This window comes from Egretta garzetta, unplaced genomic scaffold, assembly GCF_000687185.1.
Source record: "Egretta garzetta isolate BGI_Z169 unplaced genomic scaffold, ASM68718v1 scaffold181, whole genome shotgun sequence".
NCBI lineage: Eukaryota > Metazoa > Chordata > Aves > Pelecaniformes > Ardeidae > Egretta > Egretta garzetta.
In genome coordinates this window covers 47,831-72,719 of record NW_009258667.1, presented here as the reverse complement: position 1 = coordinate 72,719, position 24,889 = coordinate 47,831, and the positions used below count along the sequence as shown (strand labels likewise).

Sequence of the window (24,889 nt, the reverse complement as noted above, 5' to 3'; positions counted from 1 at the left end):
GCTCAGGTTATTTATTAGGCAGTTCAAAACATCTGGTCTGAACGATCAGACTTTTTCTGAGTAAAAGGCAGATTTCACCTCCCCAATATTTAACTTCATTAATTTCCTCTGAGCGTCCCAAATACCTCGTTCTCTCTTTGTCAAGGTGGGATCTGAATTATTAGTAATTAAAAACCATTGAGATACTCACCCTGTCTCCAGGTCGTACCATTGGTTCCTGTTTTGTGCCTAATTTATGTAGTATATTGTAAGCAACCTTCATACTTCTGGTCCAAAGTTTGCCTATTAACACAAAATTTGTGAAATTAATGTTAAAATTCGTCTTATGTTTTACCAGACTATTGAAGGGAAAGAATACCTAAGCAGTGAAAAAAACAGTAGGAACATTATTAGTTTTCCAACTAAACATGACCAGGACTAGTAGAAATATTTAAATCCCCATCAGAAGCTTCCTTTGAACTTCTTTTTTCCAAGACAGCAGCATTTTTACGAAGAAAATAAAAAGTAAGAATAGTTTTCTTCATGGCAGAAGTAGTCTTCTTACTTTGTGGCTGGAGCATCGAGTCTGGACGGATCACTGTAATATCCTTAGCTGCAGCAAGCTGGACAAGCCGCCCTTCAGCCCAGGCTCACCTCCGAGGGCATTGCTTGGGTTTCATGACAGCACTTCTTCTGCCCCAAGCCACCAAGGGAAAAAGGAAAGGAGGCCCAAGAAGCAGAGACAAGGAAAAAACCCCAACAAACAGAAAACACCCCGCAGCCAAAGGGGCACACTGAAGCAGCAGGGACCTTCTGATCCTTAGCACATCTGTAGGCAGCATTTCACTTTTAATTCTGGGCCTTCATCCATTTAACTTGGCTTTTTCTTCTCACCCCCTCCCATATCCTCTCTTCCCTCAGTTTCATTTCACTTGCCCCAGGTACCCTTCCTTTTAACCATCTCTTTTCATCCTTGCTTCATCTCTCCATCTCTGCACTTAGCTAATTCTTATCAAGACCTTGCCCCAATATTCTTTAAAGAAGAATCTCATCAAGACCTCACTGGCCACATGGGTTACATGCCTTTCGTTAAATCCTTCAAGTGGTCAGCATCTTCCAACTTGGCAAGCTCTTTCAGATTGCCTTTGTTTAGAGACCTTGTTACTTCCATTTGAACAATACCAAGTGTAACAGCCCTTGTTCTTGGCTGGCCCCTGGGTACTGTCCTTAAGCAGTATTCAGTCTGACAGTAACAAATCTTTAATTCATGTCCACCAATAACTTAAACGATAATAGGTTCTGACAATGGATTACCTATGGGGTTCAGCGGTTCACGCTCCCAAACAGGCAGTATTGCTATTTATAACTAAGCCAAGCAGTTGTTATAAGTTCCTCCACATCCTGGTTATAAAACGCAATACTGCTGAATTATTTTTAAGTGCAAATGTGATGTAAATATAACGAAGATGAGAAGGCCAGATTTTCTTTTTTTCCTCTTAAGGAAAATTGGAAGGATCACTGCTGCTTGTTACTGAGAAAGTACTAAATGCAATTACTTCTTATGAAAATGGTAATATTGTATTGTAAAACTATGTTTTACAGTTTTTCATTTATTTAAAATTACTCCAGCATTTGCATGCTGACCCGCCTCAATGCTCAGAAATAAACTTAACTTGATTCTTTTCCACTAGAAAGTCAGCATGGATACAGGCGTACATCTGCAGGATTAACCCTTACAGCAATGAGGCAGAACTACCTGCATTTGATGGAAAGTCTTTAAAAGCATCCCTGCTGCTACAGTCAACACTTAAACTTGACAAGCAAGTAAGAAAAAAACAAGGATGACTTAAGAAAGAAAAGATTCTTTTTCTTAAAGGTTTCCAACATTAGAGTTTCAGTGGCAACAAACTTAAAAGAGCAATTAGTAATGATACAGAAAATTGGAGAATGGAAATCAAAAGCCTAGTAAAAGTTCTGAATTGCAAGAAAGAACCATCTTTACACAAAACACTTTCAAGCCTGAAATGAACATTGAATTTTTAATCCCTTTTCTGAGAGACATAAAGGGCTGCTGTGAGAAGTTCTGTCTGAGCTATGGAGATTAAATCTGTTACAAGTCTTAAATTTGCATTTGTGGCATATCCACACTAATTTTTCATCTATTAAACGTGCCATCCTACAGTATTTTCTTAAAAATCTAAGGGCTATTCATATTAAAGTATTTAGATGCCTTCTTTCAGAAGTACTTGGGTATGCAGTACAACCATCTCCACGTAAGTGATCTGAGTAACTGCAGAAATTTTTCTCAGAGACTAAGAAAATTTAGAGGAGTACTTTCTACTAAAGTTTTAAATAATTAAGTCTTAAAATACATTTTGTCATGATGCCCTTTTATTGCCAAAATTTTATTTCAGCTTCTGAAACATAGAGCATATAAGGCTGCCTCCCTAATTCCTCGCCTTTCCGTTTAAATACACTTTGAACTACACCGAAAATGCCCGTAGTATTTTCTAATGGTCAGAAAAGACTTGAATTGTCCGTCACCACAGCTTTTTCCTGCTCTATTTACTGGTGCAATACCGAACTATGTTAATTAGCCAAGCTAACTGCATGTGCGTATGGGTATGAAACTGTGGAAAACTGGAACAAAGAAGCTCGTTTGCATTCAGCTGGGAAGGAGCTGGAATATACGGTCTCCCCTGCGTCCCTTAAAAGCTCCACAACTTTGCTGTAACCCTTGCGGGCTCAGCCTGACCCTGGCTGCTGCTGCCTCTGCTCCAGGCGGAGCCGCCAGGCACCCTGGCCGGCAGGCAGAGCAAGGTCCATCCAGATCTTGAACTGGAACACTTTCAACAGGAAGCCCACAATTTTTCTTCCAGGGTATATAGCTGCGTTCCAAAAAAGAAATAAATTAAAAAAAAAAAAAAGGGCTACAAAGGGAGCAGTAATCCAGAAGCTGGAGCCAGGAATGTGTGAATCATCAGGGCCAGATCTGTGGCTGCTGGATGGGGCACAAGTTTCTGACCAGAGCTGGACCAAACCATGCGTTTATTTTGCCACCTTGGCTGTTTGCCCCCCCGCAACGTCACTGAGAAATACAAAGGACTCCACAACCGCAGGATAAAAGCCCTCAGTAACAGAGGATGTTATAAAGAAGGAAATCTTTGAAGTATTTCCTTCCTTGCTTCTGCCTCGGTTGCAATTCAGTATAATTCTTCCTTTGCAAACTTGAGATTAGATGGTGCTGGGAGAGAGCCGATTGCTAAAACCTCTCCCACAAATCCCGATGCTGCGACCTCGCCGCGGCCTCCATCCAGTGCCCAGCTGGGCAGCGGGAGAGGGCGGCCCTGCCTGTGCCTCACCCAGGGCTCAGTGCCACCGGGCCGGCCCTTGTGTGAGGCAAAATGTCTTCACTACACGGGCTACAGCAGAAACCTGGCCGTTTGGGGCCACGGTGGATATGCCCCGTTGTCCTCAGCCAGAGCCAATGAAGCACCGGTCCTCCTCAGACAAGCACACTGCCATTAATCCTCTTGAAGTTGGCTTGAAGACAGGAGGGCAGATGTAGGAATCTCAAGCGACAGTTTCATTTAGCAGTGAGTGCTCCAGCCCGCGTTTCAGCTCAGTGCCGCAGCAAAAAGCTGCCCTCGGCCCGGCCGCAGCCTGGCAGAGCAGACGCAGTGGGGCGCAGGGCCCTCAAGCACTGCTGCTGCCCCCCTGCTGCTTCCCCAGGCACAGACCAGACCCCGCCAGCCCTCCTCTTCCTCGCCTTCCTGCCCGTGTCCCCACTGCAGCGGGGTCCTTCTGAACAACACCAGGGATGGGATTTGTCCCTGCCAGGCTCTGATCTGCTCACCAGCCATACATGAGCAGCTACTTTTTTGCATTTAAAAATGAAGATTTGGCAAGTCACCTACAGAGGTAAGCCATCAGTGAGAGATTTGAGTGATTTGGGCACGAGAGTACCCTCCTTCTGGAGGGTACCAGGCTCTGGGGCCTGGGCTCTGCAGACCCTGTGCCGTGTCTGGCGGTCACACCCACACATCGGGGTAACGACAGGCACTAGATTTTTAAGTACCTGAATTACCCCTCAGTTTTCAGGTCAAAAAACTATTTCCCAAACAAAGCAGACTGGTAGGTGACCACAGAAATTTCCCAACTTGATTTTGGAAAACAAAACTCCAACTACATCCAGTTAACGCACACCTCTGCCGCTACTACAAATTGTAACCTTGTTCCTACCTCCCATCAAGCTGCTAATGGAGGTGCTGCTTTCCAAGATCTTGCATAACTCCACAAGATGGTAAGAAATTAAGCTTTCCTCTGCATCTATCATTACCTAACTTATAATTGCTGAAGCATTTACTGAAATAAATCTTCTAAAGGCGATCTATCACTTGCCCAGAGTGCTGCTGCCAGGCTTGCAAGCCCTAGCAGCGTGTTTATGCAGGGAGGCCAAGTCACCCTTAATGCTCTTCACACACTTGCAAACTAAGCTGAGTGTTCCCACTGCCCAGCAAGTACCAGCAAGTACCGCTATGCCTCTGAAGCCCAGCCATATCCAGCAGAGATTCTGTGCGCAGATATTCTCAGGTAGGACAGGATGGAAAACAGCATCTTGCCTTCCGGCAGCTGTGACAAACACTGCTAACACCTGTGTGGGGCAAGTCCCCTTTCTTTTGCTGCTGGAATTTTAATTTAGTTGAATAGTAGCAAACCTACACCAGCAACCACATATTTTACATTTCACCTGTATTTGGTCTTGTTCTTTTTTTAACAGTCTATTCAGAGGGCAGTATCTTTTACCAACTAAAATTCAGCAAGCCAGAGTGAGTTAATAGCCAGTCCCATCTGGTTAAGCAACACTTTATGAGGGTAAAGGAAACCACCAGGTCTTAAAAACCACACAAAAGGGATGAATTAACAAAAATTAGATGCTTTCCACATGACACTGAAGTAAATCCCCTTCTTCTTCCTTCACAAATCTGTAAAAGGACATTTGTGTTGAATGTAAAGAAGGTCGTAAGAGAAAAGCTGTATCAGGGAGAAAACTCAGAGAGAAAACAAACCACAGTCAACTGCCTTATCATCTTCAGGATGCTTTTCAGAACCACACTCAACAAAGCCAAACCAGTGGTTGCTTACCAATCTCCGTGCGCAGCAATTGCGAGACTGCCAAAGTTTAACTGCAAATAATTTTGGCAAATATTCATTTTCTCAATATCGCAGTAGGACATTTCTTATATTAAATAGAAACAAGAGTATTTATTAAATCTGGTGTAAATGACAAACTTCCCAAGGCTATGCAGGTAAAGGGGCACTTTTTCTGCTTTGCAAAATAATAGTTGCAGTTCTGCTGCTCTGTTAACCCTTTCTTCATAAACTCTTTAGACCCATCCTGAGCAGCAAATGAAGTTGTTGTCTTTTGGGAGAAAAAATCCAAAGAAAAAGAGCAAAAACGTTCTGTTGCAGAGAACAAAAGACTCCAGACATACTCAGAATAGAGGTAACCTTGCTATTACAGTGCTTGATACTCCAGGCTTAATCATAGATTGTAATACAGGTTTTTTTAAAGTAATTTTCTGTCTTTTTATTGAAGAAATAAAGGTTTAAAGTATTAAACAATCATAGGTTTGATATCTACCTAGAGACTTGAACCATGACTACCCATACCTCTGCAAGCACTGAATTATTTCAGAGATAAGGGCAGTCCAGTTATGTAGCTACTTGGTTAGAAGAGTCTTGATTCCCTCCCTCTCCTCCTGATAATTGTGAAATTCCTGGCCTAGGATATTCTTGCAGCAGGAGGATGTGGGGTCCAGGTCACACGCCAGGTGCAGCACGGCTTGGGGTTGGCTATTTTCAGTCTGTTGTTGCCATCTCAGGGTATCTCCAGTATAAGCTACATCACCTCTGCTAAGGCAGCATGACTTTGGCCTCAAAATGTTTACACTTGCATTGAGGTTTTTTTTTTATGGGCAATTCATTTGAAAAAATGCCATTTTTCAGGCATTTGTTTCTCCACAGAATCCAAATAGATAAGGAAAAAATACTTCTTTATCCAGAGAGCCTTCTCTGCTCTTTTTTGCTAGCCTTGCTGTCTCCCATGGGCCTCTGATGTGGGAAACAATACATTGGAGCTACTGAAAATGGTTTTATAAAAATCTGATTACAGAAAGTGTTAGATAAAAGAAATGAGATTCTTTGAATCAGATGTAGTTAACTGGTACTTGTTTTGTTGTTTTTAATAATGGTTACAATAAGAAAGCTGAAAACTCACTCATTCCCAAACTACTTTCAGCTTTTTACCTTTTCCCCAGCCTTTCTGATTCTTTTTAGAATAATCATTTTAAGTAAGAAAAGTAACTGTGATAGCGTAAGTACTATATAGGATTTAATTGTCCTTTATTCATGTTTCTCCTCTAAGAAATCACTAAGCGCTTCATTATTAATATCAACAATACCAAAACCAGATGCCTGACTACTCTGATTAACTTTGTCTGAGCCAGAAATTGTCTTCTTTTTCCTCAAAGCACATATTAGGTTTCTAGTCAGAGTTCAGACTTACATAAAACCCGATAAAGATATCTTTCCTTCCCATATCTCAGACATTTCAATTTATGCATATTCAGTGATTTGATTTATAAAGGGATTGTGAATAACTTAACTAAGATGTTCTCTACTTAACCAAGTTCCCAGAGGAACAAAATATTTGAGAAATAAGTAATATTCATAGTTTTTCATTCACTAAAAAGAGTTTAAGAGAGTACATTAAATAAAGATTACAGCTGGGGGACTGAGAAGAACTTCAAGAACTGAGGCAAACCGCTTCAAAAATTTGCTTGAAAAAAAGATCAAGCCTACAAGTGCAGTTTCTCATTTCTTCTATCTACAGTAATCTGAGACACATGGAGGAAAACAGTCCTGGAATGCTACAAAGAGAAAAAGCTCAAAAAATATGCCGTAAAATTTCCTGCAGGGAAATGGGAAGGCAGAGATGATTTTAAGCAACAGCTGAAAGAGTAACTTTAAACTACTTCCCCTAAGGCACAACAGCACATCATGCTTTGGAGCACTCATCACTTAAGTCCACACTAACTGTACCATAGCCACATCAGCCACTGCTAGGTAGGGAAATTCATTCCAGTAAATCACACAAGGTCCTATCACACCAATCTATTGCTCTTTGCCACAGTGTATCATAGCTTGGCCATTGGTCTGATCACTCTCAGATGTCTCTGGACAGGACAGCAAAAGAGTTGTGCGGAAGGCTTTGGAGGAGAATTTTGTGGACTCTCAGAGAGCTCCTTTTCAGCATGCAAGGCCAACAAGGGGAAGTATGAAAGTATCCTAGATAGATGCAACAGGCCAACACTCAATTTTTCAGGGCCAGAAAGAGCCTGCTGTAAGAATCAAGACTAAAGTGGGATGGGATGGGATAAGATTTTGTCACGTAGATGCAGCAAAAGGTCTGCATTTGAAAAGATTTGCTCCCAAAATAACCTGCGATGTTTGGACACAGAATGGCTGTACAAAACTAAAACAATACCAGGGTCATGTATGATACTTGAGTTACAGCTCAAGTGACGGTCGGGATGGCAATACTGTCTACGGTGATCCACAAAGGAGGAAATAAATACGCTTGGTCTGAAGGGAATAAGTACTCCTACTCAGACAGGCTATGACCTAGCTGACAGCTACAGAGACACTCCTGGAATCCAGTTTGGAAAGATGAGAAGAGGTCTGGAATGAGGAGGCAAACCTGCAATTCGTCCATGCAGAGACAAGAAACTGGAGAAGATGCTGTGTATGAAAAAAGTAGGGATCAAAAGACATCATGTAGAAGCCTCCTCTTAACTGGAAAGTTGTAAGATGAATTAACAGGATCTCCATGAAGACTCAAGAGGGTGTGTGAAGAGACTGAAGCAGAAACAGTAAACAGAGGTAAAATATTCAAGAAGAGGTGCATAGTGACCATGTTGGTAACATGACAAAGACTGAACCTCTAGAAACTTAGAATTATTCTTAAAACTCTTGAATATGTGTCAAAATAGTGAACATATGAAAAATCCTGGTAATGGTGTTTCCTTAAATTGGCAAAGAACCTGAAAATAAATGTGAGGTACAAACTCAGAGTCTACTCCAAGTCCTACATGTTGATATTTTGAAGTTTTAGTCATCTGATCATAGCATGCACACAAGGAAATGAAGTGCCACATTAATACCAAGTGTAGGATTGTGGGTTAATCTCATCTTTCAGAAGTTTATTATCACCTGGGACAGTGGAACTACACACAGGGATAAAAATTCATGACTAAGAGTGTCTTCTCTGAGTTCAAGGCTTAATGTCTATTAATGTTCAACTTTAAAAAATGCCATGCCCACAATTGCTAGAAAATATTACAGACATGAAAGGTGGAATAGCTACAGCAAAATCATTCATAAAGTCACCAATAAAATGGCAGGTGGCTGTAATGTTAATGGTATTGCAAAAGCAGTTGTCATTTAAGAAAACTGCTATGGCACAGTGAACGGACATTTCCCATGAAGAATAACGTCAGCCTGAGACCTAGCTATCAGAAAAGAATTCACTAAATCTCTTATGAATTTTTTTCTGTCTGTAATTTCTTTTATCTATATAAAGAAAAAAAAGGAAAAAAAATAATTGATTTTTTCCTGACCTCAGGAAACTACCGAAAGGCAACAGCAAAAAGCATATCCTAGAGTGCTGCGAAACAAAAGTAATGAAAATCTGAATTTTTGTCCCAATTTTCTCAGTATTTGGACAATTTAGAAGAGGTGTTTGGAAAGAGTTAGCTTGGGACAGAGAAGCAGGCTAGGTGGCTCCATGAGCCATGTGGATGAGTTCCTCAGGTTGATTTGCTCAGCCTACAGCCCTTCAGGCAAAGCAGGACAGATGCTCAGACTCTCTGGACAGAATCCCATATTCAGAAAAATGCTCTGATTCTCACTAACATCTTAATTTCCTTTCCTGTCCAATTTATTTAGGGCATTCAGTAGACGATATGAATTGTTCTGCTGCAAACATGTAATTGCAAACTTTAAAATTCTTCTCTAGTTCCAAGTAAATGTCCTTAAGGAAGAAAAACATTGATCAGTGGTGAATCATATGTTTGCCCCCTAATTTAAGTAACTTCTTAACTCTAAGGTACCTGAAGGGAAAATGTTTCATGCATGACCTTCAGCTGCAAAGGTTCTGTTATGCTTTAAAAGCCTTCAACTATATTTGCAATGCCAAACTTGCAGCAGACATCTTTTTGGCCAGGGACCATCACTCAGGCTGACTCCTGAATGGAAAGGAGCACTCAGCACTGAAAAAAACAGACAGACCTCTATATCACAGCATGTAAAAACATCCTCTGCACAGAACTCCAGGTCCCTGAGAAGGTAGAAATAAAAAAAGCAAAATCATTTTTTACATCCATATCAATAGCATACGGAAATGTTACAACTTGCTTTCAAAGTCTGACGGTTATTCAAGATAATTCCTTTGAACACCTCCCAAATGTCCCCTGAACATCTCAAAAGCAGAAGCTATATGGGAGTTATTTGTCAGAGATAGCCTTATGTTTATTTTTATTTGTACTTTCTTGGTTGCAATAGCTTGTCAGGCAGTACACATGGAACTATATCAACATACCAAAGATCACACTGAAATATACCCTGGCAAATCAAGGGGGTGCATATGCTAGCTGTACAACTACATATCAGGAAAAATAATTCAAATTACACTTACTATAATGTCAGTAGAACACCGGAAAAAAATCCAATTTTAACTTCTTCAGGAAGCTGGTGAATTTTTTATACCAGGTTCTGCTTTTGCAGAACAAAGACTGGGCAATATCTAAGGGCAATGGATTTAGACATTAATCTTCAGGAAGATCTGCCTTAGTATGTATTTCTATTTAAAAGGTGGCTTTAATTTATGATCTGTGATTCCATGGGTGTATCTACTCAGCTCTTTTCCTCTTTGTGAAATAAATTATACGATAAAGTCTCAGCAATCCACAGTCAGACACCAACAGCTTCAGAACTGTCTTACCCTACTCAGAAATAGAACAGATGCTTCATTGGAGGGCTCTTTTCACTGTATATTTATGCATTTTCTATACACATAGGCACTGTACACAATATATAAAAGCACAAGGAGTTTGAAGAGTGCTCACCGTAAGTGAGAATATACAGTGGTTTTCCATTAGTATCCATAGTGGTTAGGCAAGGAGCTTTCGGTGAGATGGTCCCCCATCGCTGCAAAGCTGCTTCCAGTGAAGGCGGCCAATTTGTAACCACACCTAATTGTTCCCCACGCATAGCCAACATCTGAGCTCCTTCTGGCTTTGGCTGGTTTGGATCTGGCTGTTGAACTTATGATTATGAAAAGATATACAGTTACCATGTAAATTCTATACCTTGTGTACACCTGTGTAACCAAGAGAATAAGTTACCTTTGCAAAATATCCTGAAAATAATAACGTATTAGAAGGTATTGAGAAGCAACGGAGAAATACAACAGAATAATTAACTTTTAACAGATGAAGCAACTGAAACATCTCAGGAATGCACGTGCTTATCCTTACACTAGCTCTGCAAGCAGGGAAAGAAACTGCTGAGGCAGCATGCATATATTTATCTTCAAAATAATCAACCTTTCTTTATTCCTAAAGAGAGATGGAGAATACTTTTTCATGGCAAAAATGCAGTGAGATAAACTGCAGAACTACTGAAAAAATGTATTTTAACAAGTCACCAGTAACAGATTGATTTAAGTCGTGTTCTGTTACAGTGCTTTCTTATAAACTGCTATGAAGATTATTTAAATCTCTACATCCTGGCAAATCTTAATTCTCAAATAAATTATTTAATTTCTTATTAATAAAAAAAAAATCCATTTATTGACTTTATCCTTGTTTCTATCTTACATTTAGTTCATTTTTTTTGATGCTGCTCTGTTACACAAAAGATGTGTAAAACATTTAACATGCTCTCTCACTGACAGGTTTTCTCATTGGTGTTCAAAAGCAATGGCTGTAACCCACAGCTGAATGTTCTCAAAGCAAAGCTTCCCTCCACTCTCTTCTGTCGTTTCTTTGCAAGCAGAACCAGGAGCTGAGCAAACAGGAGAGACTTTGAACTCTGCAGCACTACGTCCAAGCTCACTACAAGCAGATTCCACTGAATACTGATGCTTTTTGGTACTTGCCAGTGCAGGGAGGGCTTACTTAGCTTTCTAGAAAGTCAATGTGCGAGACAAACATTTTACAGAGTTTTAATAAAAGATCCCCAAACCTTTTGAAAAACAGTCATTTTACCTTCTAACAATTCCTCAAAGTCATCTACAAAGAACTCTCGTAATGGTGGTCGTTTGGGCCGTTTTAGTGTATTGACCAGCTGCTGAATCTTTGCTGACACTCTGCTGCTCACTGGTACTCCTGCAGGACAGGGATCAATGGAGACATCAGTCGACCGCTACGCTGAATGCCACTAGATGTTAAGTGGGGTAAGAAAAAATCTACGACTCAAGGCCACCACAACTACAGTTTCATGCCATACCGTGACTCAAGTATTCAACATTAAGACATTACGATCATTTCAGCAAAAAGGAACAACGATGCCTAGTTTAAATAACAAACAATACAACAATATCAGAGCGAGTTTGCAAAATTAGAGGGGAAACAGCACACAGACTGAGGGAGAGAAGCATAGGAAAAAAACCCCTCCCTACAGCAAATGTCAGTAACCTTAGAGAACTCTTCCAGGTGGCACTGGCAATGGTCAGTGAGAAGACAGACACTGGCTCTCCCCACGATCACTGGTCATACCAACATTGTCTGACTAGACCACAGCTCAGCAAGGAGTGTGGGTCATAGGCTCTGCCCCGTTATTTGTTCTGGGTTGCTCTTTACACTATAGTGGACATCTGTCCAGTATCCATCTTAAACATGATTCACATCTTGGTATTTCTTCAGCATGACCCTGTATTCTCTGAACATCCCTACAGCCAATCCCACCAGCCAGCAATCTCCAAAGGGAGCATGCTTGCCCATACAGCACTTTGAAAAACACAGTTCTGAACAGGAGCGTGGGGCAAGGGGCACTTTTATAATATAATCCCATCAATCAACTCCCCCTTCCTTTTCCCTAGTCGAGTGCAAAGCCTCTGCAATGTTCATGTCATCTGTTCCCGAACTAATAGATTTCTGTCACTGCATGGCAGGAATTTCAGCTTCCTACCCTTCCATGAGGTTGGCTCCAAAACTTTTACCAAGTGGTTTTTAGAGCTGAAGCTGCTAAGTTTAGATGCGATATACTTGGTCAACGATTCCACACCTTGCTGAAATATTGTTTAATAAGTTTTAGAAAAGAGGAGCAGTAAATAAGAAAGGGTTTACAAATAACTGTTTTTCAAAAAAAAAAAAAACCCTCAGAAAACAGAACTTCAAAGACATCACTTTTCAAGATGTAGCCATCCTAGAATTTCACTTTCTTTGCCATTTAAAAAACAGACTAGCTGTAACCAGGCAGCATGATAAAAGCAGATCTAAAGAGATTCACTGCTTTCTTTTGCTGAACAATTTCCACAGGGAATCAGCTCTACCGATTAAGAAATATTTCTCTATGTCGGCTTCATTTATACCAGTTTATTTTAGGACTGTAAAGATGCTGCAACTTTGTACATGTTTATAAGCGGAAAAACGCCCAGAAGAAACAAAGAGCAGATGCATACAGTAACCACTAAAAAGGTTACGATACTCAGAAAACCCCCCAGTTTTGCTTTGCGACATACCATCACCAGTCTCCATAAGTTCAGCATTTCCATACTTTGGTGCCACCCGTGCCGTTGATCCTTGTGGTCTTTCTACTTGTATTGAGTGTTCTGAGGTGTAAGTGGTAACATCTGGAGGGGCAGAATGATTTTCTGTGAAAAATAAGTTAAAAGGTTTAACCGTGTACCTCCAGTGTTGAAGAGCAGAAAAACAAAGGTGAGAGGAAAGGATACCATTTGGTTTTTTTCCCCAACATCTGAACGGGCGTTAAAGTTAATGCACAAAATGAATGTATACAACTATAATACACAGCATGATTTTAATAAATAAAGTTTCTACTGATTAAAACAGGGGCTGTATATCTGCAATCATATAAGCAACAGGCTGAAAAAATGATACAGTTAGGCTGTAGGTTTTCCATTGACGTTTGATTTCATACTAAGTTAAAGCTTGTGAACAGTCTCAAAAAGAAAAGACCCAGACAAATATACTTCCGACAGATGACTGCATCGTTTTTTCTAAATAAGAAGAATACAGCACATTGTCAATCATTTGCAAGTGCCAATGCATACGCCTTTTAGAACCTCCGTATTCTGAATAGGCCAATTTCAGTTAAGGAATGAATTTGTTTATTAGGAAAAAAATCAATTCTAGCAGGGTTGGAATCCAGGGGAAAGAAATAAAATGTGAAGAAACATGAACTTTGCATTCTGCATGGACACTTGCTTGTCTACTATTTTTAGACAGCGCTGTTTCAACTCTTCTGCATAACAAAGACTTGCCTTCCAGAAGGCAAACACGATTTGGTCTGACTCATGCCAGCGCCGCTAAACAGTTCCACAGAGCTAATCTTTCTCTTTCATAGCCTGATAACTCAGCATGCTACCACCGTTTGTTTTCCCACGTTTTCAAGATTGAGTCTATATTACCTACATATTTGTACCATTTTTGTGGGTTGTTTCCTAATTTTTTTCCGTTTTTTTTTTATCAGCATTAGCGTAGATGGAGAAAAACACCATGAGCAAATAACAACTTCTCTCTCAAATGACATAAATGATCCCCAGCAGGCTCTGAGACACAAAAGGTGGCAGGTCTTTCTGCTGCCGCTGAAGCGAAGAGGAATACACTCCATTTTACAATAGGGTAAGAGTCTTTAAAAATGCAAAAATTCTGCAAGAACTTCATCTTATTCCAATACTATTTTCAAGATGTGCTGTTTATTAAATCTGTCCTATAAGCATTATGGTGCTGTAACTCTACTGTAACACCAACTTCTACAGTAAATTTCACCTCAAATGTAATTACAAAGCATTTTCATGAGTCTTGAACTTTGGATCATTGTAATTCTTGTGTATTCAATTCCAATTCATGCCTCATCAACACATAACTAATTTTTATGGCTGCACATACAGTAACAGGATGCTATATTAGATCCCCACTTAGAATCATAGAATGTTTTGGGTTGGAAGGGACCTCTAGAGGTCATCTAGTCCAACCCCCCTGCAGCGAGCAGGGACACGGCTAACTAGATCAGGTTCCTCAGAGCCCCATCCAACCTGGCCAACTTTGCACACGTCTCATTTGAAGGTAGCATTTGATGGACAACCGTCAGGAAAAATTAAGACATGATATTAATGTCTGTAGTTGTTCTTCAATGTTTGTATTCATCAACATCGAAGGACTCCACCTTATCACTCAATCACAGTATCTGATTGAGGAAAACATGAGATGGATTTTATCGTGCAACTCAAAAACATCTTGCATCCTACACACGTCCAGTTGAGCCTTTTAAGTCTGATCCCATCCATTATTCTAATTTTACTGAAACAAACACCTATTATGCTGTAAGTGACCAGCTGAAGTATAATAGCTTGGAAAATGAAGCTTATGCTGGTAATTGTTTGAATAATGTCTTCATTTTAGATGTCATTATCAAGTATTTTAGACTCAGCATAATTTTTGCCCTTTCTTGCTAAGTGGCAAGAGCTTTTTATAGATCATGAATGAATTACCCAACAACTAAGTCAATTAAAAAATGCTGATGTTTATCTTTTTATCTTTTACTTATAATGCAGTTTTGCTATGCAAATAGGAGAGGAGATCATGACTAAGAAAATAATTGTACTTACTCAGCTATTAGTAACATGAGAAAGTATTTTTAAAGTTAGCTATAATCAGTTACATCTTTTCAGTGAAATATTTCCATCTTTCAGACTTCACAAGGCAAACTGAATTTGAGTTAAAGTATCTCGTTTCAGGTTTTAGCACTGAGATACACTTTTTTTTTTTTTTAATGCATGGGAGAGAAGATACATGATCCAAAGCACCACAGAGCGGAGATGCTCTCCCTTCAGATCTACACACTTGAAACCAAATACTTCTTTGTAACACATGGTGCTGAGTAGGTTGAAGTAACATGAGAAGGAAACTTCTTGCTCTTTTGTAAAAGGGTTTCCTTTTGAATAAGCAGCACTTGGCACTTGAAATTACCTAAAAGAAACTTTCATCCCAAGGTGGACACCACTGGCTGGCCAAAGAGTGGGGTTTTAGCATGCTGGCTGCCCATCTGCTTTTTACATTTCCATTAAGAAGAATCCTTATCTAGCAGAAGAGGAACATGATCGTTTGTCTTGCCATGTTTCTTTACTGTATCTGCTTAACAGATGTCTTATCATGGCAATATCTACAGCTGTAGGTTTCATCTATTAGATTTACAAATCCTCAGTTGGTTCCCTTCTCAGAGTCAGGCTAGGAGAAATGAAAGTCATACAGACAAAAATTTGGTCTGAATTACTTCTAAAGAAAAAGATAATTGTTATGTTACGGGAAATGTATACTTTTTTGTATATCAATCCAGGCTTAGACTATGGACGCAATCTGTATAGGGTTGCTCAGTCTCATGTCAGGTAACTTGAAGCACTGTTTGAGGTTTAGTTAATAATAATGATCCTGACACATCTGTTGACTAAAAAGTAGAAACTGTGACAGCTGCATGACTTCAAAGCATTTCCTCCATCAAACACACATATTTGCGTCACCTCCTCTTACCATCTCTTCCAATATTCTTGCATTGGAAGATCACAGACAGAACAGCTGTTCCTAGTTAAGGCTCTCTCACTTCTGCCACTGGAGTGATATAGTTTACCCCATTTTATGAAAATCAGAAAGAACCAACAATGCAGAGCACATTCACGTAGGGATAGAGTGTGTGCATCACAGAGCCCCATGTTTGAGGAGAAGCAAAGAGGTGGAGGAATACTTTCCAGTGGAAGTTTGGAAGCACACATAAGCACCGTGTGTTTGAAAAGTCTTTGGGAATGCAAAAAGCATCCCTGCAATACTATGAAGAAAATGTAGCTTTTTCTCCCAAACAAGCTGGCTCTTCTGGTTGCCAGGGAAGGGAAATAGAGAGTCAGAGCTATGGCTTTTTCCATCAGTTGGGTTTCTCCTGTATTGATGTCCAGGTGACAGAGAGTATTTTAAACTACTCTCCTGTATCACAACATTCCCCCTCAGAACACACAAGAATTTTAAGACTGTCAGAGAACCACCAGTCATGCCTTATGGCACATGTTTTTATATTTACTTTGTTAGAAATCTATGTAGCCTTTAATTTGGATAGAGGCCTTTGATTTTCAAACAGAAACACATTTGAAGCATGTAAAAGAAACATTAAATGCACCTACAGGATCAACATTATGTAGTGAGATGTTTAACTCTTTATATAAATTTACAGTCATAGGTAAGCACTGTGATTTTCATTACATGAACTTTCTGATCTTTGGGATATGCTTCCTCTCCTTGATTTTTATATATGCATAGATCCAAAAATTATAATACAGACAAATGAAAGCTTAAAGACCTTAGAATTATATACAATACTGACCCAAAGATGGGTCAGAACATTAGATATGTTTTACAGATTTCACTGGTTTGACCTCCAAGTTCAAGAATTGCCCAACACAAACGCGATATATATGTCAAACTAGAGATTCTCCCTGTAGCTTAGTACAGGCACCTGAGTGTCTTAAAGCTGAGAATAAATATTTAAAGGATATCTATCCTGAACTAGAACTTTGGCCATAATAGAGCAGCAGCAGCCACCAAATTAAATGAACAGTAGAACATTAAAAGCATATAATAGCTTATGCAAATTATCTAAATGATGCACAGAGCTGAACTCTGATTATATTATAGCCAAAGCTTTATATCAAATCCCTTCTCAGGACTGCATTACAGTACTTAAGACTGGAAAAATCTCCCTTTGATTCTTTGATGCATTCTGGAGGTCAGATCGTACTGGGTATCAGGATGGAGGGCTTTTTTGGTTATCATTAAAGGTCTTTCCTGTTTCCCTTTACATTTGTAGTGATCAAAATTGGCATCTTCAGAGTATGGCAGTATGTCCTTACATATTTACACATGATTTATCTCTTGCAGGCTGACCTGTCTCTGGAGAATAACTCCTGGGCAAAACAAACATCAAGCCATGGGAATGTATGTTCTTTGTGATCAGGAGCAAATTGTCTCCAGTAGCTGAGAAGCTTCAGAGAACAGGATTATTCTTCTCTCACCTTCTCCCCTATCAAAGAGGATTATTCATCTACGATCACTGGCGCACTGCCTCTGAAAGAGCAGGGCTATCTGTGGGAATACTTCAAATCTATTACCTCTTAGGATACATTTAAATGCAAAATCCACCTCCTTGGACTGAAAAGCAACAAACGAGCCATTTAATTTCAAATTCTTACAGAAAGCAGCTCACCCATGAAGAAACACATCCTACAGTTATCACTCGTGCTGTTTCTCTTACATATCCAGTGATGTTAGCAACAATGACTGATGGTAACCTTAAGATCACAGTCTTGATCTGTTAGCAGGTATCACTCATATTTTGTATCCAAATGACCTTTACAACTACTGTCCAACTAGAGATGAAATTTAAGGTATCTTTTTGTCAGAATGAATAAAAATACATATACACTGAGGTAAGCTTAACTGCTTCCTTCAGAGACGAGATCTTTCCAGTCAACAACAAGGCAAAATAAAACACGTAAAAGAAGTAGCATTATTCCTCTTTTTCAGAACACTGCTATCTTAATTTAGCTCTATAAATGCTGTATTATTTACCGCAAACTCAGTGATTATAAAAGAAGACTTACTGTGCCAGATTTAAAATTACTGAAATGTCACATTATAAAGAAGCTATATTTAAAGACACATTAAGACTTGGTGTGTGAGTAATGCAACCTTTTAGAGTTTGGATAAATTTAATTCTCTATGCTATAATTTCCTCTAGCATTTCAAGATGAAGTCACAGAAAATAACCAAATGCAATGATTAATGTGTTCAGAAGTGTGTGTGTTTCTAAAACAAGGTTCTAAGCTATTCATTTAGCATGAATTTAAGAATACAATAGAAATCCTTCCCCTGACTGCAATTCAGCAATTCCAGACCATGGTGAGAGGATTACTTGTCTGAAAATACAGGTGTTATATCAAGCTATACTCAGAGAAAAAAAAAAAAGGGAACATGGACTACTGTTCCAGCACATAAAATCAGGAGCATTTAAGATGCTTTCATGTATCTCGTCAGATATACTTGAAAAGGAACGATCAGTTGAGGAACAGTCACATGAAACTGCATTTCATATGTGTAGTAGAACAGTAGCGAGGTTGCTTTATCAGTTCCAATATAGATTCCAACAGATTTTCAATAAGACAACCCAAAATACACAGCCCAGCAAGAATGTACCCAAAGCAGATGCCTCGTATGATAAATAGCAGTTCCTGGAGAACGAAGGGAAAACAAGCCTTGCTTTCCACGTGCCTAATCGAATAGCTGCCTCATTTTAATGAAGACTAATGTCAGTGGCACAATATTCAGAAATAATTAATGTCTGTGAAGCTTAGCCCTAATGGAAAGAAAGCTTTGACTTCCTAGGATCTTTCCAAAGGATATAAACAAGCTACTAATAATAGTGACAACAGATCTCTTCTCCAAAGTTATATAATAGACTTTCCCAAGGACTGTAATAGTTAGATATCCCAGGCCAAGTATTCTAGATTCAATTAAGGACAGAAAAAAGTATGTTTAAGAGGACCTACTGTTAACAGAATTATCAAAAATCACTCAAACTATGTAATTGAAGTGGTGCAGCAGCAGGGGAAACTTGTGTGCAAGCAATCCCTCATGCTGCATGCACTGATTTTCCTTACTGATGGACCCTACAGAGATTTTTTTTAGTGCCAAGTAATGAAAGTCATGCACCTGCACATGTTAAGATATTTGGGAGCCAACAGCTGGACCCTGTTTGCCACAACATAGATTTACCCCCAAATCTACATTGTTACTTTTAAAAAATTTTCTCATGAAAAAAGAACACAGGACCATCTCTTCATATAATATATGTAAATAGAAAAAAGGATAAAAGAAAAAGCATGGGAAAGACTTTTACAAGACTTCGTATAGCAGTATCAGCTGAATGTGAGAGACAAAATTCATGTTTAAACTGGACATACTCAAAATGTCCATATACTAACCTATATGCGTTTGAGCCATAACATCAGCTAGTCTGTGTGCAGCACCACTGCCTCCACTTTGTGTTGAGGAGGAGGAAGTGGTTGACGTGGTAGAGCCGTGGATTGCTTGACTGATCCAATGTTCCATGTTTATACTCCCCTGACTTGAGGTGGGAGTTCCCTGGGAGTCGCCCTGTACGGAGCCTTCATCTTCTGAACCAGAAGAAGTATCTAGTAATTAAAAACAGCCTGTTAACTTGCAGTGCTTTTGAGTTTTCTTAATAGAAATAAAGCATGTTCGTATTACAAATCTAAAGATAACTGCCATTAAGAAAAACTCATGAAGGTAGGCAAACATAATAAGAAAAGTCTGTAATACTGAAAGCCCTGAAATTAAGTCAATTCCTAGCTGTGCACCAAGAGAGCTTTCCTGCTCTAACCCCATAGCTTGTGCATTATTATACAAAAATAAGGGTAATAAAAAGAGTCTTCCTTTATAATGTGGCTTGAGAATCTTCTGAAGATCTCCAACCATGTATTATCAGTACAGAATACCCAAAACACTTTCCCAAGCTCACTCCACAAAGTCTGTGAACAACTTTTCCAATCATAGAAAGCCCACCCCTCAGTGAGAAATGGAGTCTCAGCTGGATGCAGCAAGAGTGCATGAGATGTGGGGTATTTTCATGGTCTAGCAGGTAAAAGAGCAGAAAATTTGAAAAGTAATGGCATGACTAATTGTAAAGACAATGTTCCATTATAGTGCCAGGGAATAAACTAGAAACATGAAAAGAACTTAGAGTCACAGAAAATATGACAAGCTGGCCATAGTAAGGTCCTCATAAGACCAAATGGTCCAATGCAAGTTGAGGTACCACCAAGGGCAAAGCGATCATGTGAACTGCCCCAGCTCACCTTCCAACCATTCAGTTTACCGTCTCCTCTTCAAACGTACCTCAGTGTTATGCTCAGTGTGCTTCAAATGACATTTCCATTACTATCTATGCAGGCAGACTATTAGTTCATAGCAGTACAAAGAACAATTTTTAAAATTCTCATAAAATACACAGAGATGCTCACCTGGAGGTGTGTAGGCATCCATTGATGTTTGGACCACCAATGAACGTCGTTTTGAGGGCATGGGGACTGCCATTTTCCTTTCTTTATGTTTAGCAAGGGCTGCCTGAACTGCTTCTGTGTGGACATCTGGAAGGAAAGAGATTTCAAGCTAGCGTTCAGACAGAAGCGAGCTGTTTGTTTGTGCATTCAGTGCACCTGCGCGCAGGTTCATTTGTATGCCAGCTTGGCTGACAACGCGTATCGAATGATGAAAGGCCAGGAAAGCACGGGATCTCAGGGACTGCCTGAGTTCTCCTCACTGTAGAAAAAGCAGCTACAGTGAAAGGTGCCGTACCCACAAACAAGCCCTTTGAGCTGTATGAGCTTCCCAGAATAATGCTGCAGTATTTGAAGAGTAGGAGCTCCGCTTCCCCAGAGCAAACTGCTGTTTCACCAAGAGCTGGTACTTCAGCAACCATTACTGTTTTCAGTGAAAGCATGGTGTATTAACGCTGCCCATTTTTCAAATGAATGAGGTTTCCCCATTTACACAGAAGTCACACAGACTAAGCGAACAGGAACATTTGCTTGAAAGGTAAGCAGTATGTGAAATGTCACAACAGAAAAGGCAGCAGGTCCCCCTTTCCCAAATCCTCCTCTTGCCTCCATCACTTGGCTTTATTCACAGAAAAGCATTACGTACACAGGGTTGGCCTGAGGTGGAAAGAAAAGAAAAAGCACAAGGCCTTGTGCTTCGCAGGCGTGCACTACACACAGCTCACACCAGCCCGCTCCAAAGCATCCAACAGATCCCTTTGCCATGGGGAATCCCCTGTGAAGAGCTTCTCTACCTTTCACGTGTATCTATAGCTGTCTGCCTCCCCAAATCTGAAAGAGGCCATTTACCATGTCTAAAAGACGCTACTGACATGTTTTCATCAATTACTTTTTTTTGGTGCAAATCTTTTAATTTGTACCATAACTATACCTTGAAGTAAGTTTGCCTTTAGGTTACCTTGCACTGTTTGCGTATTTCTATGGTTTGGGGACAAGATGTACATGAGGAGACTGTATGCACAACACAGAGCAGTCAACAAAAGTCACGTATGGTTGAAGAAGTTGCCACACACTGACGGCCTGGCACACGGCGGGGAGCACATTAGACATTGCTTTTTAACCGGTCGCCATTAGTTAGCCGTAGAAAATGCAGCAAGTTGTGTGCACTATTTAGCTGTTCCCATTTGCGAAGCAGGAGCACAGCTTGTTTAATCCAGAGCAATCCTACTTCTGCTGCTGCTGAATCTGAAGACCACCCTTGTTGGCTGGTTTGGCAGCTCACAGCCTGCTTCCTACTCCGGTGTCGATGTGGTGGCAGCTCTGAACACGCAACGTTCCCCAAGAAAAGCAAGAGGGAAGAGAAGAGTGTGTATATATATATATATACACACATATATATATATATAAAACTACATCTTTAAAGTAACTTGTTTTAAGTAACTGGGGAGGATGACTAGGAGCATTAGATGATGCACTCTGCTGATAAGCCGCTATGTCTCATTTTTAATACTGTTCCCTATCTTCTTCAAGGGTTTAAGGACCTCTCAGTGGAAAGACTGCAGGGAAGAGTAAGTCTAAGAACAAGAATATTATCAGCTGCTTTTGTGAGTTGTTTTTTGCTTTTGTTTTAAATCACAAAGAGGATGAGCACGTCAGTGAAAGCAAAGAAAAGCAAACAGCAAAGCTGGAAAAGCATACTCAAAAGATAAAAGAGCCGTGCGGCTGACGGACCAAAACGGAGGAAGATTGCAATGCTAACATCAAACCAGAAAACAATTTCTCTCCTGTCAAGTCATTATTTGAAAGTAGAAGGTTTAAGGTCTTTCTTGTAATTAAAACCTGATGAAAACTTTATGTGAAAAGTATCAGGCTAAGAAAATAAACACTGTAAGTCTTTACCTAACAGCATGTCCCCAAGATAAATTCCTACCGGCTCACTACACACCAATGCCAGTAATGTATACAGGATTGAACATGCTCACTAATAGTTTGTGTTTGTTATCCAACAAACAGGGAAAATTCTTGGGTTTCCTTCAAAGGATAGCAATTAGATATCAAGCAGTAAAAAATGAGCGTTCCCTTTTAAAAAAAGCCAAAACTCTACAACAATTTTTGGAGGAGGAAAATTCTGGTAATGAAGACAAGGAAGAATTGTTTGTATATTATTGTAATTAGGATTGTTTTTTACTGTAAGTATTAGGAGGGAGATGAGGTGTAACTCAAGTTCTTCAAAAGTTTTTTAAAGGAGGAGAGCTGACAGAAAATCATTATTCAAATGCTTAGTGACAGCTGGACACTGAATCATAATTTGTGAATTCTTTGATTTCTTTTTTGATGCTTTTTTGAAGTAAGAAGGTAAACTCATCATCTTAATTAAAAAACACTCTACAGGGTTTTGATTTTCAAATGAGTCCACGGGATTCCAGGAATTGAATTGTTTTCTTAATAAAGCACATGTCCGATATGTTTATTTGTAATGGGTTACTGTAGAATAAACCAAGCTATAGATTACTACAAAAAAAAAAACAAAAACAACCAAAACACAGGAAAGGAAAAACAATGGAAAAGATAAGAAACTCCGAATAAACACAAGGGAAGCTGACTGGGAAGAAGGAGCACGCACACGTGCTCCCAGCCCAGCCTAGAAGGTCAACTATTCTGAAGGCATTGCTCAAGGGTACGGAGGCTACCAAAAAATCCCACCAGAACACATGTCTAGAAAAGGCTCAGGACAGACAGTCCAGAGATGGTCCAAGGACTATCAGCAAGAGCTTACAGGCTTTTAGGGGAGAGGAGAAAAAGACAACAGAAACAGCTTTGATGAAAAATCTTTACACAACATTCTTTCCCAGAAATAAAACTCTTGGCTAAATGAAGTGTCTCTAAGCATATAAAGAAAGGCTAAGGATTAAGTAAAGACTGAAAGCCTATATGGTTTGTATGGTCTTCTTTTTGAGTGAAAGCCTATTGATGGGTTCTGAAGATGCTCTTCAACCTATATTGACAGTCTTGTATAGAGGACTCATTAAGCTTAATGAACAGCATTCAAGCCATCTATACCTAAAGACTACATCCCAAAGTATTGAGAAAGCAGAGAGGTGAGGGAAAGCAAGACTGATACTTAAGAATTACACTTGAGAACAACACCTATCCTGTAACCACAGCAAGACAGAAACAGTAAGCAGGTTTGTTCCCACCAAATACCAGCTTCAGGTGTGCACTTTCTATACACATGCTTTGCTTTTCTCTATGTTTTAGCTTTGCTTTCCTGATCTACAACCCGACTTTGTTGATGTATCACAACGAATGTTAATCAAAATACAACTAAGAATTTCTCTTTGTAGCTTTAGGAAGCATGGATTTAAACCTAAACTGAAACGTACATTCATCACCAAAGGGTGACCCTGGTGATTTGCTTCTCATCAATTTGAGCACGAGTGTGGTAGCACTTTGCCTTTATCTTGGTGGAAGATGGGCTATGGTGTCCACCACATTGTATGTGACCCATTCTCTCCCACTACTTGCCCACAATCTGTCCCTAGCACCTACTGAAAAAATACAAGGAGCCTTATAATAGGAATTTACAGAACAGTAAGTGGAAGCTCCTTGCTCACTAAAGGAAGGAAACCACATTTGGGATACACACTGGGACCAAGTACAATGAGGGTAACAAGACACATCCAAGTTCCCTTGGGACAGGAAATCGCTCATCCCCCCCCAAATCCCATCAGGACAAAGCAGTTTGTATTCCCCACGTATCACACAGAGCAGCAGCAGACAACATCACATCAGAATTTCAAACCGTCTCTGGCAGGGTGATGCCCCTTGTCTTGCAGGTCTGACAAAAGTGTCTGAACTGTCTTCTCAATCTACCCTGGCACACTCAGGCTAACTGAACTCATCATATTGTGATTGAGCATTGCTTTAAAACACAGATTTCTTGTTAAATTTTCCTGAAAAAAATTGTTCAAGTATGAAGATTTTGTCCAGAGACACCACACAGTTAGGAGTTTTCATTAAAAAAAAAAACAAACCAAAACCAACAAACCCCCCACCTCTCCTCTCTTTCCTCATAGTGTGGCACGCTACAAGTTCTCACCTACTGTAAACTTCTGATAGAGTTTCAAACACAGACACACCTTGATGTAGTTGCACTCAAGCCTTCTGCAGGTCTAAGTGGAAAGAAAATGCTTTTAGGCAAAATGTTCTTTCATGTAGAAGTCTGTGACATTCTAACTACACCGTTACAGCTGATAAAACGACTCCAGGTCCCGACCGTTCAAAGCACTCCTACAGGTAACACAATCTTTATACTCTTCCCACCTGGCTTTTCCACAAGAAAGTCTCAAAGGAAAACCTAGAGCACAGAGTAAAATATCACCACCTCTATCTATGGTAGGAGGAACCAACGCGCAGTTCCTTATCTGCTGTTGTCCTCCACTGCTTTAGGTTGGCCAACCAGATGTTGAATCCAATTTGTGAGTTTGT

At 39.8% G+C, this 24,889-nt stretch overlaps 1 protein-coding gene across 1 annotated transcript in view; it reads right to left on the bottom strand.

Moving 5' to 3' along the window:
- Positions 1–24,889, bottom strand: part of DIP2C (disco interacting protein 2 homolog C) — a gene marked incomplete at its 5' end in the record, with an annotated part of 146,133 nt that overhangs the window by 96,502 nt on the left and 24,742 nt on the right. The window contains 6 exons of the mRNA XM_035888412.1: positions 191–282; positions 10,167–10,364; positions 11,310–11,429; positions 12,785–12,916; positions 19,307–19,516; positions 20,366–20,491. Coding sequence (XP_035744305.1) covers positions 191–282; positions 10,167–10,364; positions 11,310–11,429; positions 12,785–12,916; positions 19,307–19,516; positions 20,366–20,491 — 878 coding nt within the window. The remainder of the gene's footprint in view (positions 1–190; positions 283–10,166; positions 10,365–11,309; positions 11,430–12,784; positions 12,917–19,306; positions 19,517–20,365; positions 20,492–24,889) is intronic.